We start from the raw sequence: 16,983 nt of genomic DNA, 5'->3' as shown, positions 1-16,983 counted from the left end.
CAATGTTGGCGAGAAGGCCAAAAGTTAAGGCTACCTTTGAATATCAACTTTTATGTGAAATGCTCATATATTTGTAATATTGATGCATCAGTCTACATCTTAACAGCTTTGTATATTTTATTTCTAAGCAATAGCCTAATCAGAGTTGGACAGTAAAAAAATGACGTCAATCTAATTTATTCTAGAACTAAATTTGATATTGATATGAGGGTAGGAAGGCAGGCATAGATTCAGAGTCATTTTAAAAACGAGTAGGATATATATCTGTAATTTTACTTATAAAAGTTGGTCTTTACAACTTTTATAACATTTGACCAGTATCTGTACTTTGCATTGACTTCGTCATCGTCATACTCATATTCTTCCAAAAAAAAATGTTGTGGGCGGACCAAAAGGTTTTGGGAAGATTTGGGTACTCACTTTCTTTGGGTACTCATCTCCAAATATAACTCACTCATGAAAGATATTATCTGTTACTTTTGTTTCCCACAAGATGGCACCCTGGAGTTTGTATTAATCTTATATGCTAAGTTCTTTATAGACAAGCAGAAATTTAATAAGTCTTCCTTATGTTTTATACATTATATTTTGGAACTTAATATGTTTCTTAAATCACATAAGCTTGTAAAGAACAAGAAGAATGGAAAACTTTTGTGTCAATATTATAACCTATTCCCCAATTCCTCTTAATATTCTTATTTTTCCATTTTTATTTAGTATGTGTTTTTTTTTTGTTCTTCTTTTGTTTGTTTTATTCTGTCTCTGGTATGGTATTGTCTGTATAAATGTTTTATTGTATATTGATGGTTTTTCACGATTGTACCCAATGTTGCCTTCAATAACTTTTTTTTTTTTTTTTTTTTTAAATATGGGCGGGGTTCGGGCTGGCATCTCTGGTACAGAGGTCAGATTATCATGCGTTTTGTTTTGTTTTGTTAGTAGGAATTCTAGTTACTCTCAGAACAGATACTGGTTATGTTAACTATGTGAAATCCGTCGACGACACACAAATAGTTTAATTTTATGTGATTATGAAGCTGGTGATCTTGCTGTGGATTCTGCCTGTAACATTAGGAGGTAAGAAACTAAAATATATAAAATGACATTTATTTTCATGACTGATATATATACAGATCAACACAGCCTCAAAAGTGTCTCATCTCACTGACTCAACCTTGTACAGTCACACAAGAACCTCTGTAATTCAATTAAAGTAACTTTAATTGTATCGATGTTTATTTAACTTGGTATCATGTAAATGTCAGATTGAAGATTGACATGAAGATTGTTTTATTGCTTACAGAAATCATTGTTATCGATCTCAGCTGTACTGTAAAACCTACATTTTAGATTAAAAACATTTTTTTCTTAATTATACTAATCTCATGATCATTCATAAAAAAACTATTTTAACCACTTTCATCTGAAAGTAAACGCAACAGAACAGGTTTACTCAGATTTGAACTTTGATACACAAGTAAATGATTGCAGACTTATTGGAAGCAGCTGTTCTATTGAACCCAAAGGCATTTCACAATTGCTATTTCAACATAACTCAACCTTATTGAAGTTCTTTTATTCATGATTTTATGGACATAAAATGACTTACAACACACTTGACAGTGGTTGAATACACCTGTATAGTCTTATGACGGTATGTTTGTGTTTGTTTCTACAGACATCCATGTCACTTGTATGTACTCTGCGGAATGTTTGTTACCTTGCACATCCACCATCCTCCTGGATATCATCCACTGGTACAAAGATAATAAACCAGTGCATTCATTCTATTACAATAAAGACCAGTTGGGCCATCAGTCCGAGGACTACAAGGGAAGAACATCCCTTTTACCGGAATCTGAAATCAAAAATGGAAATGTATCACTCTTACTAAAAAACATCAGGGTCCAGGATGAAGGCCGATACAGGTGCTACACTGCCAATGAAAAAACAAATGATGAGAAGTTTGTGTCTGTGTCTGTAGAAGGTGAGAGGAAGAACTTAAAAGAGTCATATCTAATAATCTTTCTTTCCTATGAGTCTAAATCGCTATACGGTATATAGTGAACGAAGAAAATAATGCTGTTACTATTTTGTTTTGTTTAGCTCCAGTTAAATCGGTGGATATCACTTTAAAAGATGATACCATCACCTGCAAGACCAGTGGAGTTTATCCAAAACCACAAGTCTCGTGGTCGTCAGAGAATGAGCCGGTGAATACTTTCCAGGAAACAGAAGAAAAACTGTTTATAGTGACAAGTGAGCTTAAAGTGGGTGACAACAGTGGTACCCACAAATACACCTGCGGCATAACCAGTAAGGGCAGGACAAAGATATCTACTCTGGAAAAGCAAGGTAAATTTAAAGATTCTGGAGTTACATAATATATAAGATTAGGTAAGTAATAAAGGCAGCTCTATTTTAATTTCATTTTCCATTTCCACTAAGGAAATTAAACTCTCGATGTGAAAATAAAGCCCACAGATTCTCATTCAGAAGCATTTGATTGGTCAAAATTCTGTGTAGTGCAGGATGGGTCATTAATGTTTTTGCACTGATGTTCTGGAAGAGAAAACTTATATATTTTAAATGAGTGTTAAGTAAAATTTTGGAGTACACAGCACAGCTTGTTCTATTCAATAAAATAATGTTTTAGGATTTTATAGCTCCCAGGTAGGTGTGAAACTGTGTTTTATATAATTAATGTTGACATTTTATACATTTGTTTGTTTGTTTATTGTTTAGAAGTTTCAGAACTCAAAGAGAATGAGTTCATTTTCAATTGTCCTGTCCCTAAGGATGTCGACTACACTCTCATCTTGAATTTTTCCACCAACATCCTGACATATGACAGCAAAACCTCTATGAAATACATCTCTGAACAGTGGCGGGACAAGGTTACCTTTAATCCAAAAAATGGAAAGGTTAAACTCTCTCCTCTTAATGAAGACCATTTGGGAACTTACACATGTGAGAGCACGACAGACGAGGAAAAATACATTGTGCAAGCCTCAGTTTCATCAAGAGGTATTTCAACATTTCTATATCAGCTTCAGGTTCTGTTTATGTAAAACAATAAAGCAAACACCAAATAAATCAATATAAACCATATACAAATGTGTTGATCATGGTCATAGCACTTGAGGTATCAGTCAAAGAGATTTAACCCTCTTTTCTTTCCATACAGGTTTGAAAACTGCCCACATTATCGGCATTATATTAGGTGCCATTGTCATTGCCATAGCTATTGGCATTGCCATTTTTTTTGTGATAAAGAAAAAGGTGAGTTATTTTATTTTATTTATACATTTGAAATTCAACAAAAAAAAATGCAAAAGAGCTCAAAAGAGATAGGACCATTATCATACCAACAGTTTTCATGTGATTCAAATTAAAACTATGTGTTTTACTTCAATATGCTAACTTAAACCTGAGCAGCCTTGTGTCTTCACACAGAAACCACGAACATCACCTGAAGAGAATGGAACGGATCAAGAAAATGTGAGCTTGAAAGGAGAGAAAACGGGGGAAATAAATGGAAATAAAGAGCCAGGAACGTGACAGCTCATCAAGTCCATGCAGAGTGCTTTGGAGATCAGTAAATTCCAGCACCGTATCTTGCGTATTCTTATTTATTATTCAGGATTTAATTTAAATGAGGACGAGTAAAAGCCTGAAGATAAATAAGAAGACTATTGAAGGCAAAAACATGTCAGGAGAAACAAGTGAGCGCAACAAGACCCAAAACATGCTTCTGAAGTTTTGTCTTTGGTTTGAGTCTGAATCATCATTGAAGCAGTCGCTGCCCAAACTCACTATGAAGGACTTTTTCTTCTATCTTTCCCATTTTTTAAATATTTTCCATTACTGAAGTGGATAGATCAGATTTTTGTCATTCCCAGTTCCATGACATGAACATAAAACCGGTTTTAGCAGATTCCACACTAATCCATCTTCTAAAACCACTTTCTTAAAAGAACCGAACCCAACAGGGTAAGTCCTTCTATAGCAAGTTAGGATTTTTTTTTTTTATGTTTTGCTTCATTGTTTGAATTGCTGCTAATCTGTGGCCATGGCAACATCAACATTCCAACAAAAATTGTGACTTTTAAGCTGTCTATCCACATGCTGATAAATGAAGACACTAAAAAAGCGACTTTGTGAGGGGTAATCATGTTTTTTTGCTGTTCTTTTACATTCTTTATTTTTTATTCTTTATTTTTCATTCTTTTATTATTTATTCTTTAATTTAATTAAGATCAATTTAACTATGAAGGTAATGATGTAAATAAAAACATTTCTAATGTGTTAATTTGCCTCATTCCATAACAGGGCTTGGGAAGTCACTCTTAACTATGTGAAACTCTGTGTCACGTTACGAATCAAGTGATAAAGGAAATCATACCTTTAGCCTGAAACTGAGACACACCTCAGCTATAAAATTATAATTAGGTGGCGGAAAATGTTTCTTCTTATATTTAAAGTCTAGGAAATTGTTTTACACTAAGCTTGTTAATCCAAATACAGCTTGAACATTTAAGAAAATAGTTCAACCATTACTTTTTTTAGTCTGTTGTTTGTGATTCACTGGACTTTAATTCACTGTGAGCTGCTGTCATGAATGCCCTGTGTTTTTTTCTGTTTTTTTCTAAAAACAGCTGTGCTTGCTGTTTTTAAATGTGCTATATATCTATAAAACAAACTTGAAACTTGATACTGATTTATCAGTTAGTGCATTAAATCTGACATACTGTGAGAATCTGAGAGAATGTTCAAACACACAGATGAGTGAGATTAACACATGTCTCTTGAGGAAACATTCACACTCAGATGTCAGAATATCACTTAAAGAGCAAATGTGTGGTATAGTGTGCTGGCATACGGCCACATCTGATTGGCTGACAAACAACCAGTCGAAACTATGGAAGAATGTAAAAAATCAGGTTCTGACAAAGTCAAATGCAAAACTGAAACTTGAATGTGTGTAAAATAATATTTTTTTTATTAATAATGTTTTATTATTTTCTGAGCTGTATAAACTGTCATTTTTTGTTTTTGTTTAAAGTTGTAAATAAAACAATTTATTGTAGAATATTTTACATACACACAAAATACTATTTCAGTCCTTTTCAGAGTTGGGCATTAGTATAACTCTGCTCTTGTTCGGGTTTATTTGCACATTATGTTGTTTTCTACACACTCATTTTCTAAACTAAATTAGTAATTCAAATTTAAACTAATAATTAATAAACATAACTTAAATGGAAGAGTGTGTGTGAAATCTGATTATCTGATAATGTGAAATCTGATTTTTATTTTGTAGGAACATGTCCAGTTGGCTAGAATGCCCCTGATAGACATTCTATGATGATCTGGATAAAACAATAAGGATTTTGTTGTTGTTGAAGCATTAACAATTCTTGTAAATTGTAAAACAAAAAGTGGGGAAAGGTTAAATCATGTCTGTTAAAACTGTGCTTGTACGGCGCCCTCTAGTGGCCAAGGATTAACATTTTAAAATTGGACATATTATTTGCTGAATAATTTCAGTCTGAAATAATTTCAAATGAATTTAATCCAAAATGAAAGCAGAATAATGTTCTCTCTTCAATTTGTGCATACATAAGCTCATGAAAGTATGAAAACATTTAACATATTAATGACCAAATTTAAAAAAAAGTACACATTAAATGTGACAAAAGAGATTAAATAAGTTATTTTCACTTCATTAAGCGTGTGAAGTGTATATGAGAATATCTCACAGAGAGAGGTTGGCGGTGACGTCCTTGAGTTTGCCGCTGCTGAGACTGTGTATCATGGCGATCATTTGTGTGTGTTTGCTCAGATCTTCCTCCATCTTCTCCACCCTGGCCTCTAGCTGGGACTTCTGCAGTTCCAGAGAGGAAGCCTAGAAAATGAGTGCAACAACAGAAAACACACTAGATCATTATGCAGCCTAGGCCTGTCTGTTGTTTATATAACAGGTGTAATATATTTGAAGCTAAATTATGAGTGTTTGGTTTAATAGACCGTATGAACTGAGAGGTTTGAATGAGTGTTGACGGTACCTTGATGCTGCTGTCCTTCCTGGCTTGCTCTGTCTTATTAAGCTCTTTCCTGAGAATGGAAATATTCTCCTCCATCTCATGGATCTGCTCTTCTTGTCTTTTCAGCTTATTCTGAAGACCTAATACAGCACAGCAAGACACATAATTGTATACAAGTGTGTATGACGGAAACAGCACAAAGCACATTAAACCCTCCAGCTTTTTTTCTCACCTGTTATATTTCTGTCTTTCTCCTGCACATCTGACTTTAGACCCTTTATCTGCTGTTCTTTTTCTGCCATCTCTGCAAGAGTCCTGAGCAGACAGAAGACCAAATATTTGAAAATTATTTTCAAGGTATTCATTTTCTATTAACAGTCAAGTTTAGTTTTATCAAGTTAATTATTATTGTGGGTGTAGCAATAAAGTTTTTTAATTATTCTTGTTATATTAATACACTTACATTACTATTAATAGAAATGTTGATATATTCCGGGTTGGTAAACTAATGCCAATACATTTTTTTTTATATATTGTTATAACAATATATACATATATAAATAATAAAGTATTACGATTATATATATATATATATATATATATATATATATATATATATATACACACTTATTGTTATTAATAAAATAATAAATTATGATTATTATTTTTTACTGTTATATTAATGTCTAATTCATGTGTGGCATTCCAAATATCACGGCTTCAGTGGAAAATACTACTACTACTACTACTACTAATAATAATAATAATAATAACAACAACAACCATAATATTTATTATTATTTGAGTTGGATTATGTAATAATCATAATACAATAATTGTACTAATTTAAGCGTGGCATGAAGCATAGTCTAACTTTAATAATAAAACAATATTTAATCAAACCTTTTTATTATTAATAATAATAATATAACTTTTAAGATTATGATTATTATTAGAATTGGGTTATGCTTTATGCCACCCTTGAAAAATCCCTAACATTCAAACCACCGTTTGAAACACTGACCTCTCCTGTTGGAGTTTTAATCCCTCGTTGATCTTTTTCAACCCCTCGGCCTGCTGGGTAAGAGAGATATGTGCAACCTGCAGTTCCTTCAGCTTCCCTTCACCCTTGTCATACCTAAAAAAAAGGGAAGATGAGAATAAAGAGTTTGCTTATCTTAAAAAAATAAATAAATAAATAAATAAATCACTTGATGGATCCATTCCTGAATGGCTAAGAAATTGTCTCAGAGTGTGTGTGAGAGAGGGACACTGACCTACTGAGCAGCTGGTTGTATGTGCCCTTCAGCTCCTGATGCTGGTCAGCCACTGCCTGCAAACGCCCGTTGTGTTCCAGGAGCTGCTGGCTGTCCGATTTCAGCCTCTCCACCTCCAACAGCTGATCATTCAACTCCGTCTGCAGATCCTCTTTCCTCCGCTCTGTGTCTTTCAGTAGAGAGGCTAATTTACGTGCCTGGAATGGGGAAAAACATTGAAAGAAATGAAAACTGAAAAGAGCCAAATAGCAATAAACAAGAGAATAAGACAGAAAATAAATGTGCTCATGCAGTCAAATATATATGTTTTAAATGTGTTAAAAATAAAAGTGCTCATATATGCAACTCAAGAAGCATGCATAATTGAAAAAAGACAAAAAAAAAAAAGTAGACAAAAAGTGGTTAGCATTGTAGACGGGGAAAAGAAAAAAATAAGAATGTTTTGTGAAACCTCAGCTTCCGCCTGAGCTCTCTGACAGCGGTATTGGGCAATAAGTCGATCAGCTTGTGACAGTGCGAGTGCTTTGGCCTCCAAAAGATCCTGCAGACTGCTCTCTTTACACTACATAGATAAAAGTACATATAATTACAAACATCTGCACAAGTTAAATATACACCGGAAGATTCTACATAACTTGGTCACTTACCGCAAGTGCAGAAAGCTTCTGCTCATACACATCAATGACCTCTGACATGTGAACATCTTTGACCTTCTCCTGTAACTACAACACCACAACATGAGAAAACACGAGTTTGATTCAAATGCCTTTGACGTGGTTTGGGTCATTATTCGAGCATGCCACCCACTATTTTGAAACGTTGAGACGTTTCTATTGTCTATTTGGAAAAAAATGAGACACAATGGAACATTTGCAGAAATTGTGGTCACGTCAATTAATTCATTGCCAGGTGCCAGACACATGCACTCACCTCTACTCCATTCCGAAGCTTCTTGATGAGGCTGTCGATACTGTGGTAAGCAGAACCAGAGGGTTCAGCATGCATCATGGAAAAACTCTTCCCTGCGAAGGACGCATCATCACAAGCAGAACTGCTTCGGATCGACTCGCCGTCCCTCTGACGATATGCATTATTCGCAGCAATACTGTCCCCTAGACTTAAAGAAATGAAAGATAGAAGAAATTAAAAATAGTTTTATTCAGGAAGGATGCATTAAATTGATCATAAGTAACAGTATTAGACAATGTTGCAAAAGTTTCCTATTTCATCTGGTTACTGACATTCTTTAAAATATCTTCCTTTGTGTTCAGCAGAAGAAAGAATCAGGGTTGAAACAACAAACAGTTTGTATATTTTGACACTTTAGAAAAGTAGTTCACACTGTGGCGAAGTATTCTGTTGACTCACATGACAGAGGGGAAGTCGGGGAGGGGGGCCGCTTCAAAAAGTATGCGAAGCGCTATCTGCACATGCTCTCTGCAGTTCGAGGTCAGAGCTAATGAGAGAGGCGTCACCATGCGCTGATCCTGCATGCAACAGAAAAGAGGCCATGTATAAGGAAGCGTCATAAATCTAATACAGAGTGATCAGAAACTCTGAGGAAGTGCAGCATAAGTCTTGAACCTGCAGGATCCTGTAGAAGGACGTCTCCATGTCTGGCATCTGCTGCTTGAGGTGGCTCATGAGTTCTAGAGTCTTCAACACCACCTCAGAGCACACCTGACTAAAGATACATGCGTTGACAACTTTAAAAAACCATAATACCAGTATTTACCATAGAGTGTTTGTTGAGAACTTTCAAAAAAAGAAGGTACACTGCAGTTTCTTTAAGAATTTACTTATTTTATTCAGCAAGGATGCATTAAACTGATCATTATTTTTTTTATTAAATTAATACAAAAGAAAAGGTATTACTTCCAAAATATATAATTACCTGAGCTGGTAGTTGGAGGTCGTGCAAGTGGACCCAGCAAGGTCCTGACAAAAGGAAAGCAGAAGCTCCACCTGTGACACACACACCTCAGGACTGAGCCGCTGAGACACCAGCATCCTCAGAGCATCATCGCCGCAAAGCAGTGAAAGAGTTAAGGATATCTCTGTTCTCTACTATTGCACACAGTAGAATCAGACAGATACAATTCACATTAAAAAAATAAATTAGCAAAAAGCCAAAAAAATAAATTAGCAGATTTTTTGAGATTTGATATCGATGAATAATAATTCCCCTATTGTGAGTTCTATGTTGACATTTTTTGTTTGTAATTATTTAATTCACTACATATTCTAATTTATTTATAAACTGTCAATACATTTTTATTCAAAATCAGTAATGTTTAGCATGTCTCATTACTATATATGGCATCGGCTGTGTAGATATTGACATTGACCTTCGAAAAGCCCATGTTGATTGGCTACTAACACTGATCTCTGATGTGTGTTGAAGTGTGATTATTTGTGCTGATTCTGCTGAATAATAGAGGATATCTAGCAGAAAGTCAACGATACGGCCTGCACGTAGACAGTGTTTCTTTAGCAGCTGGTCTCCTTCAGTGGAGTCTGGAGACTGCAGCAAAACCAGCACTTCCTGTAGGAGGAGCTCCACAAACGACTGAGCTGAGCAGCACAGAGAGGAATCAATCGCCTCCTGGATGAACACAAGCAAAAATGAATGGAATTATAAAGCGGAAAGACATCTCAACAATTTGAATTGTGCATGGAATCCTAATTTATAACAGAAAAAAATATTATAGAATTTATATACAACAAATAATTTAATAAAATATTTGAATTCTATTTAATTAATATCTTAAATTAAATTAAATCTATTAAAATTATTTGTATTAAGGATGCAAATTTTTTTATTTTTTTATTTATATCAGTATTGGTCAAAATTTGATATTTAATTGTGCATCATACATTAAACACTTATTTAGTCCATTTTTAAAAATACTAACAATTTAATAAAACTAAAAAGTAATCTTCAAATAAATATCCATTGTTCATACTGTACATTATAATGTTGTGATGTCATTAGTTTTAGGCATTTAAAATGACTGGTTTTATTTTTTAGTGTTGGTTTTTATTTAGAAATAATGTTCGTTTTAATATCCATTTATCTAACATCAGTTCTTGGCCAAAATATGAAAATTAATGAATCATTTGAAATTATGGACAGAAATGTGATTTCAGCACATCCCTACTTTGTACACAAAACACCTAAGGGAGTTCTCTTCTCACATTGAGCTTATTTACTCGGGCGTTGGGAAAACATTGTTCAAATAAACTGAATTGAAAGAAACCAGCATACTTCGAAAAGCTCAGTCAGCAGGGACAGAGCCTGCATGTAGCACTGTTCTGGACCATCCAGAGGTGAAGTGACCCAGTGGACGAGTGCTAAACTTGGTTCGGACCCTCGAGCCTGGACACCTTTTCTAGTACCAGGCTGTATTCGAGGGGCTGGAGGTCGGAGCACCGTCTCACAGACAAGCTTACGCAGAACAGGGACTGAGCACAAAGAAACCAGCAACTCCATAACCTGCACAGACAAGAGCACCAGTTTGGACAAGAATTTGTCTCTCATTAACCCCTTTCACACATACATGTCTTTATTGGTAAATTAAATTCCAGTAAATCAGTTATCTGTGGCAATGGAAGTTGTAACATTACCAGTAAATTAACAGTATGAGTGAACTATGTGTGAAAGAATAGGATTACTGGTATGAGCATGTAGAATGGCAGTATGTGCCAACGCAATAAGTTTTCTTTGGGCCAATCATAAAGCTCGGTCTAAGACTTCACAGAGTTTACTGGTATTTTGGTATTGATTTGTAAATGGCATCTTACCGGGGTTATAAACCCCACCCTCTCCATAGACCTTCAGATCTACAAGCTAATGTTTAATGACTGAAAATTGTATATACCTAATGCATAACAATAAAAAACACAATGTATTTCACCTTTGATGCAGTATCAGGATCTTTGCTGTGTAAGAGCCCGAGAACCTCGGACAGACAGACCGATAGGTGTTTATACCTAACGTGAGAAAAAAAAAACATGTTCAGACACTCCTCCTAAAAATCCATTTCAAACAGTGCCATCAAACTCCAACACATACTTGGTCAGGTAATCAGCTATTTTGGGGTTTTTCAGGAGATCCACTAACAAGTCCACAGCATAATTCCTGGTTAATGTGCCATCTCCATTCACAGTGATATTAAAGATTAGCTGAAAGGTCTGATGAATGTTCTTTGCATTGAACAGCTGCAAAAGAAAAAAAACATTCAACTAATACAACCTCAATACCACACATGCAAACAAGTATAGGTCTGTTTCCATCCACAAGACAAAGAAAAAGATATGCGACCTAACCAACAACAGCTCTCGGTGTCTCGAACAGTTGAGTATGTTAACCTACCTTCTGCCCAACCTCTTCATTAAGAGTCAAACTTGATAAGATGGACAGCGCAAAGACGACCACAGTCAGACAGTTATGACCCAGGAAATTAATCAAGGCTCTGTAGAAAGCCTTCACATTACTCTGAAAAAAAAAAAAAAAAAAGAAAAGTAGGCATAATATTTATCAGCAGGTTAGTTTAGGAACAAAAACGTTAAAAGTTCATATTGAGAGTTTATATGCAGAGCTAATGCCGATTCTCACCTGAGATTTGATGTGTGACTGCACTGAGATGTCATGCCGACAGAGGTTGGCCATCAGGCCCAGGCATGCCTTTACAGTGTCATCATTACTTGACTGGCTAAAGACAACCATAAAAGCATTTATTTGAATACAATAAAATCGTTCTGAAGCATTTCAGTATTTATTCATTTTTTCGTTAATAATTACATATTTGCCTTAGTATACTTGCTCTAATCTGGGGTGTACACAATTCTGTGACATTTTGCCTGTGTAAGCAAGCATATCTGTGACCGTAGTTTTTTGCATCTTGCACCTTATAAAGAGTGTTGCATGACAGACAAGCCCCCATGATTAAGGCAAACACTACGCTTCAGTTCAGTTGTGTGGTTTTCCACTACACAAGCCTGTTTCCCCTGAACGAGAAACCAAAAAGCTATTCATATACAAGACCACTTACCAATATCATGATTTTATTTGTGGCCCTCATTGACATCCCACAAACATAAATGGTTTTAGGCTGAGTTTTATCATTTATAACCTGAAAAAAGCTCTGACCATAATACTCTGAAGAAAAAAAAAATGCATGCATTTGCTGCTTTCATCTAGAATTGTCTATTTCACCACTGGTTTTATTAACCCCAAACTTTTAAACAGCAGTGTAGTTAAATATATATACAATCAGTACATTTGTGAATGTTGTAGTACTTACACGTGTTGCATTAGAAAGCTGATGAGTTCGTGGATGTGAGAGACACAATGCAGAGTCCTCATGTTGTAAGTCAGTCGCTGCATCACATTAAGGCACTGTGGAGACCATCAGAGACATTTTTCACATGACCAAATAAAAAAAATCCCCAGGGTAATCTGTTTGTATTTTTAATCCAGTCTATTTGGATAACTTCAACCCAACTTAAAACATCCGTGCAATCAAATGGCATTTAATAAAGTAATTCATACACTGTTCAAAAGTTTGAGTTTTTGTTGAAAGAAATTAATACTTTTATTCAGCAAGGATGCAAAAGTGACATTTACATGGTTACAAAAGATTTCTTTTGAACTTTCTATTCATCCAATACTACAAAATAAATCAAATATTAAGCAGCTTGTGTTTTATGTTTTCAAAAATGATCGCAAATCAGCATATTGTAATGATTTCTGAAGGAACATTAGACCCTGAAGACTTGAAAATATAGCTTTGCCATAAGAGGAATAAATTAAAACGGTTATTTTAAATTATAATAACATTTATAACAACATATTACCATTTTTACTTTATTTTTGATCAAATAAATACAGCCATGGTGAGCATAAGAGACATCTTTTAAAAGCATTTTAAAAAAATCTGTCCGAAAACTTTTAAATGGTAGTCTAAGTCACATTGAATATGGATATGGACACAATACTGGTCTTGGCTTGTTGGTAACATGGACCTAAGACCTAATTAAGTTAGACCTAGTTAAGACTAGGGTTGGGTATCGTTTGAATTTGAACGATTCTGATTCCGATTCCGATTCCTTGTTTCGACTCCGGTTCCTAACGATTCTCGATTCAGATTCTTTTTAGAGGCAGGGTCAAAAAAGTTTAGCTAACCTTGCTAACCAACGGCCTTTCTGAAGGAAATAATCCTTTCTGAAGGAAATACTCCTTCTGTAAAAATACTCCTTTTGTCACAAATTTTGCATTTTGCCGAGATTTCGTTATTTTTAGAAAAGTGAAGCCACACTTTGGATCGCCGACGTAAGGTACTCATGTTCGACTCGCGTGGTTATGCCAACACTTCCGGTAGACGCTTCTTCATTGGTGTTGTTCAGCGGTTTCTTCTTCCGCTCGCCGGACTGTGAATATCGAAACTAGGAATCGAAATTTTAACTTTTGAACGATTCCGGGAAAAACGAAAAGTTAGTCTCGGTTCCAATCGATACTCGATTCTCGATACCCAACCCTAGTTAAGACCTAATGTCCATGTGACCAACAAGCCAAGACCTGTATGTGTTTTGACGCATTTCAATTCCAGACTTCATCTTAAAAACTGCAGGACTCTCACCTGCAGCACAAGAGGCTCTTCTGGTGTGGTTCTGTTGCAGTGGATTATGGCTGCCAGAGTGCCGGTGAAGTTGTAGCTGCTGTGAAGAGCCTCTTTGGCCTCACCATCAGAAGCTGCTGGGCCATTAAGAAAAGTACAAGCATGGGTAAACAGTTGGGGATGTGTATGTGAATAAAGTATGTACTGCCTGTATAACTATGTTAAAGAGTTTAGTACCAAACTGTGCCAGCAGAGATATAATGGTCCCCGTCAGAGTGTGATTGGTGTTGGGGTCTCCAGCTACTTCCATGAGTCCACTCAGACACTCGCTGGGCAGCAGCTGACCTGAGAACAGCACTCCACCACATTTTAGCCCACAAACATCCTGTAAAATTAAAAAAAAAAAGTGGGGAAGAGGAATAAATAATAGAAAAGTGATTAAAATAAATCAAATGAATATAATGTTGATTTAAGTAAATAAATACATTAATAATGCATCCAAGAGTACAGTATTATAGCAACTAAAAAATGATAAATACAAAATAAGAACAATAGACACTAAAATATAGTTTAACATTATTTATTTATATATATATATATATATATATATATATATATATATATATATATATATATATATATATATATATACATATATATGAACATATAATATTATTTATATAACATGAAAATATATAAGGATGGGGATAAATATAAGTTATAAGGATAAAATATGAGGTTCTCATGATAATATTTCTGAGCCAGTGGCATCTAAAAGATTAAAAATATTTTTAGAGCATAACTAGAAGAAAATAATACTGACTATAACAATTTATGCCCTTCCAAAGCATTAAAGACAAAGTACAACAGCCTCTTTCACCATTCACTTTCATTGCATGGACAAGATGAATGAAAAAGAATGTTTATTGAGACTGTAATTCCCAAACATCTCCTTTTGTACTTAGTATCAAAAAGTCATATGACTTTGGAAGAACGTGTGGGTGACAAAAAGATGACAGAATTATTAGATGGATCATCACACAAATAAAACTGATTGTTTTGAATTAATTATTAATTAATAATAATTAAAATTATTTAATGTGTATATAAATGATATTTTTACTATATCCAAAGTACTGAAACTCATACTATTTGCAGACGACACGAATATATTCTATAGTAGTGATGATTATAAGGAGCTCGTAAATGTGGTAAACAGGGAATTAAATATAATAAAAAAAATGGATGGATACAAATAAATTATCTTTGAACATAAACAAAACTAAAATAATGATGTTTGGTAATCGTAGCAAACTGATTGAACAGAGAATAAGTATTGGTGATACCCAAATTGAAATTGTGAGTGAGAATAAATTTTTGGGGGTAATAATCGACAGTAAATTGTCTTGGAAGCCCCATGTCAGACACATTAAAAGAAAAATCTCCAAAAGCCTCTCAATTATAAACAAAGCAAAACTATACCTTGATAAAAATGCACTCCGTACCCTATACTGCACTTTGATACTACCATACCTTATGTATTGTGTTGAAGTGTGGGGAAATAATTATCAGAACACAATAAATCCTCTGATTATATTACAGAAAAGAGCCGTGAGGGTCATTCATAAGGTTGGTTACTTAGAACATACCCATAAGCTGTTTAAGCAGTCAAATTTGTTAAAACTCGATGATCTCGTAAAATATAATACACCAATAGTCCTGTATAAAGCATTTAACAACTTATTACCGCCTAACATACAACGTTTTTTTCAAATTCCTGTGCGAGCTCATAACTTGAGAGGCTTTGGATATTTTTCGTTACCAAGAGCCCGAACTACTCGTAAACATTATTGTGTGTCTGTATGCGGAGTGAAACTCTGGAACAAACTGGACTTACAACAAAAGCAATGTCAAACTATCCATCAATTTAAATTGTCATATAAACATAGGGTCTGGTTAAAATACAGAGATGAGGATTTTTAATTTATTGATGTTGTACTCTGTCTTATAATGTTAACATGTGCTCAATGTTTCTTTACCATCGTTGGTATATTGTCCATTACTATCGTTGGTATATTGTTCATTACCATAGTTGGTATTGTTTATTCTTCTTAAATTGTTTGGTAATGTTGTTATAATAAATTCTTGTGGCTGTGGTTACGCCACCATGATACAACCTATGTAAACAATCCGTGACCAAAGTAAACACGAAGCTTAATGTATTAATCACCAAGTGGTGAACTGGGGTGGGATTAAATACGTTTTCTTCTTCCCACTCCCTTTCAGGCAGAATTCGATTTGTTTTGTTTGTTGTGTTTTTTTTTTTGTTGTTGTTGTTTTTTCTTTTTTTTTTTCTTTTTGCACTGTATGACTTAACAAACATTTTGTCTGCCTTGTACTTTTGTGCCATTGCCTGAAATAAATAATTAAAAAAAAATAAAAAATAATTACCGCATTGAAAAAAATGTTTTCACTCACTTCAATGTTTTTCTGCAGCTGTGATGCATTTAAAGCGCTTTTGTTATTCCTGTACTGACGGATGGCCAACAGAAGAGACTTCAAACAGGTTGATACGTCCATGTTTACCCACAAGAACGGTCAATGGAGGCCTTGAACAAAAAACAACAAATAACTATCTAAATCGTTTCTATGTAACGTTAAGTTACGTTCGATTTTGTAAACATACAGTGTGGTATGCTAACTTAGTTGACAAATAGACGATGTTACTGAGCTTATCTATAACGAATATATCTTAAACTGTCCCATACAACATTTCATCGAGGATTTAGGTTTCTTATATTCTAAAATGACATTTTATAGTATTTTATTTTAGGTAGTATTTACTTTAAAGTTAATAATGAGTTCCCCACAGAACAGTCCGATGCTACAACAGCAACTTCCTCCCGCTAACACTTCGAATCCCTGGACGAGTCCATTATCTGAAAGCGGTAGGGGGGTTGCTGGCGAAATTCACAAATGTCTGACTATTTATTTAGATTTAAGATATAGGGTAAAACATTTCACCAAGATATACATAAT

The 16,983-nt window shown here is 34.6% G+C and overlaps 2 protein-coding genes across 7 annotated transcripts; one reads left to right on the top strand and one right to left on the bottom strand.

Moving 5' to 3' along the window:
• Window positions 1-911: 911 nt before the first annotated feature.
• hhla2b.2 (HERV-H LTR-associating 2b, tandem duplicate 2) lies at window positions 912-5,094 on the top strand. Of its 2 annotated transcripts, none has more exons than XM_089125910.1 (6): window positions 912-1,077; window positions 1,679-1,987; window positions 2,107-2,355; window positions 2,746-3,027; window positions 3,188-3,282; window positions 3,439-5,094. In XM_089125910.1, the coding sequence occupies exons 1-6, from the start codon at window positions 1,032-1,034 to the stop codon at window positions 3,559-3,561; spliced, it is 1,104 nt and encodes a 367-aa protein (XP_088982036.1). In that variant the 5' UTR covers window positions 912-1,031; the 3' UTR covers window positions 3,562-5,094. The 2 variants fall into 2 exon arrangements, with proteins under 2 accessions (XP_088982036.1, XP_039540782.2); XM_039684848.2 differs by having other exon boundaries at window positions 913-1,077; window positions 3,457-5,094.
• A 463-nt stretch (window positions 5,095-5,557) lies between these two features.
• On the bottom strand, window positions 5,558-16,878 carry cip2a (cellular inhibitor of PP2A). Of its 5 annotated transcripts, none has more exons than XM_039684841.2 (22): window positions 16,789-16,878; window positions 16,423-16,553; window positions 14,182-14,329; window positions 13,966-14,081; window positions 12,631-12,725; window positions 11,943-12,039; window positions 11,700-11,822; window positions 11,400-11,545; window positions 11,242-11,317; window positions 10,593-10,820; window positions 9,770-9,929; window positions 9,219-9,360; window positions 8,909-9,008; window positions 8,693-8,811; window positions 8,255-8,441; window positions 7,972-8,046; window positions 7,776-7,886; window positions 7,325-7,521; window positions 7,072-7,185; window positions 6,280-6,362; window positions 6,069-6,187; window positions 5,558-5,908 (listed from the first exon to the last, which is right to left on the bottom strand). In XM_039684841.2, the coding sequence occupies exons 2-22, from the start codon at window positions 16,522-16,524 to the stop codon at window positions 5,759-5,761; spliced, it is 2,688 nt and encodes an 895-aa protein (XP_039540775.2). In that variant the 5' UTR covers window positions 16,525-16,553; window positions 16,789-16,878; the 3' UTR covers window positions 5,558-5,758. The 5 variants fall into 5 exon arrangements, with proteins under 5 accessions (XP_039540775.2, XP_039540780.2, XP_039540778.2 ...); XM_039684846.2 differs by having other exon boundaries at window positions 7,972-8,040; XM_039684844.2 differs by having other exon boundaries at window positions 13,966-14,078.
• Window positions 16,879-16,983: the final 105 nt, after the last annotated feature.

The sequence above is a fragment of the Pimephales promelas genome, chromosome 22, assembly GCF_988280905.1.
Source record: "Pimephales promelas chromosome 22, fPimPro1.hap1.1, whole genome shotgun sequence".
In the NCBI taxonomy this organism is placed as follows: domain Eukaryota; kingdom Metazoa; phylum Chordata; class Actinopteri; order Cypriniformes; family Leuciscidae; genus Pimephales; species Pimephales promelas.
Note: the sequence above shows the minus strand (reverse complement) of the source record. Positions and strands in the feature narration are given on the sequence as shown.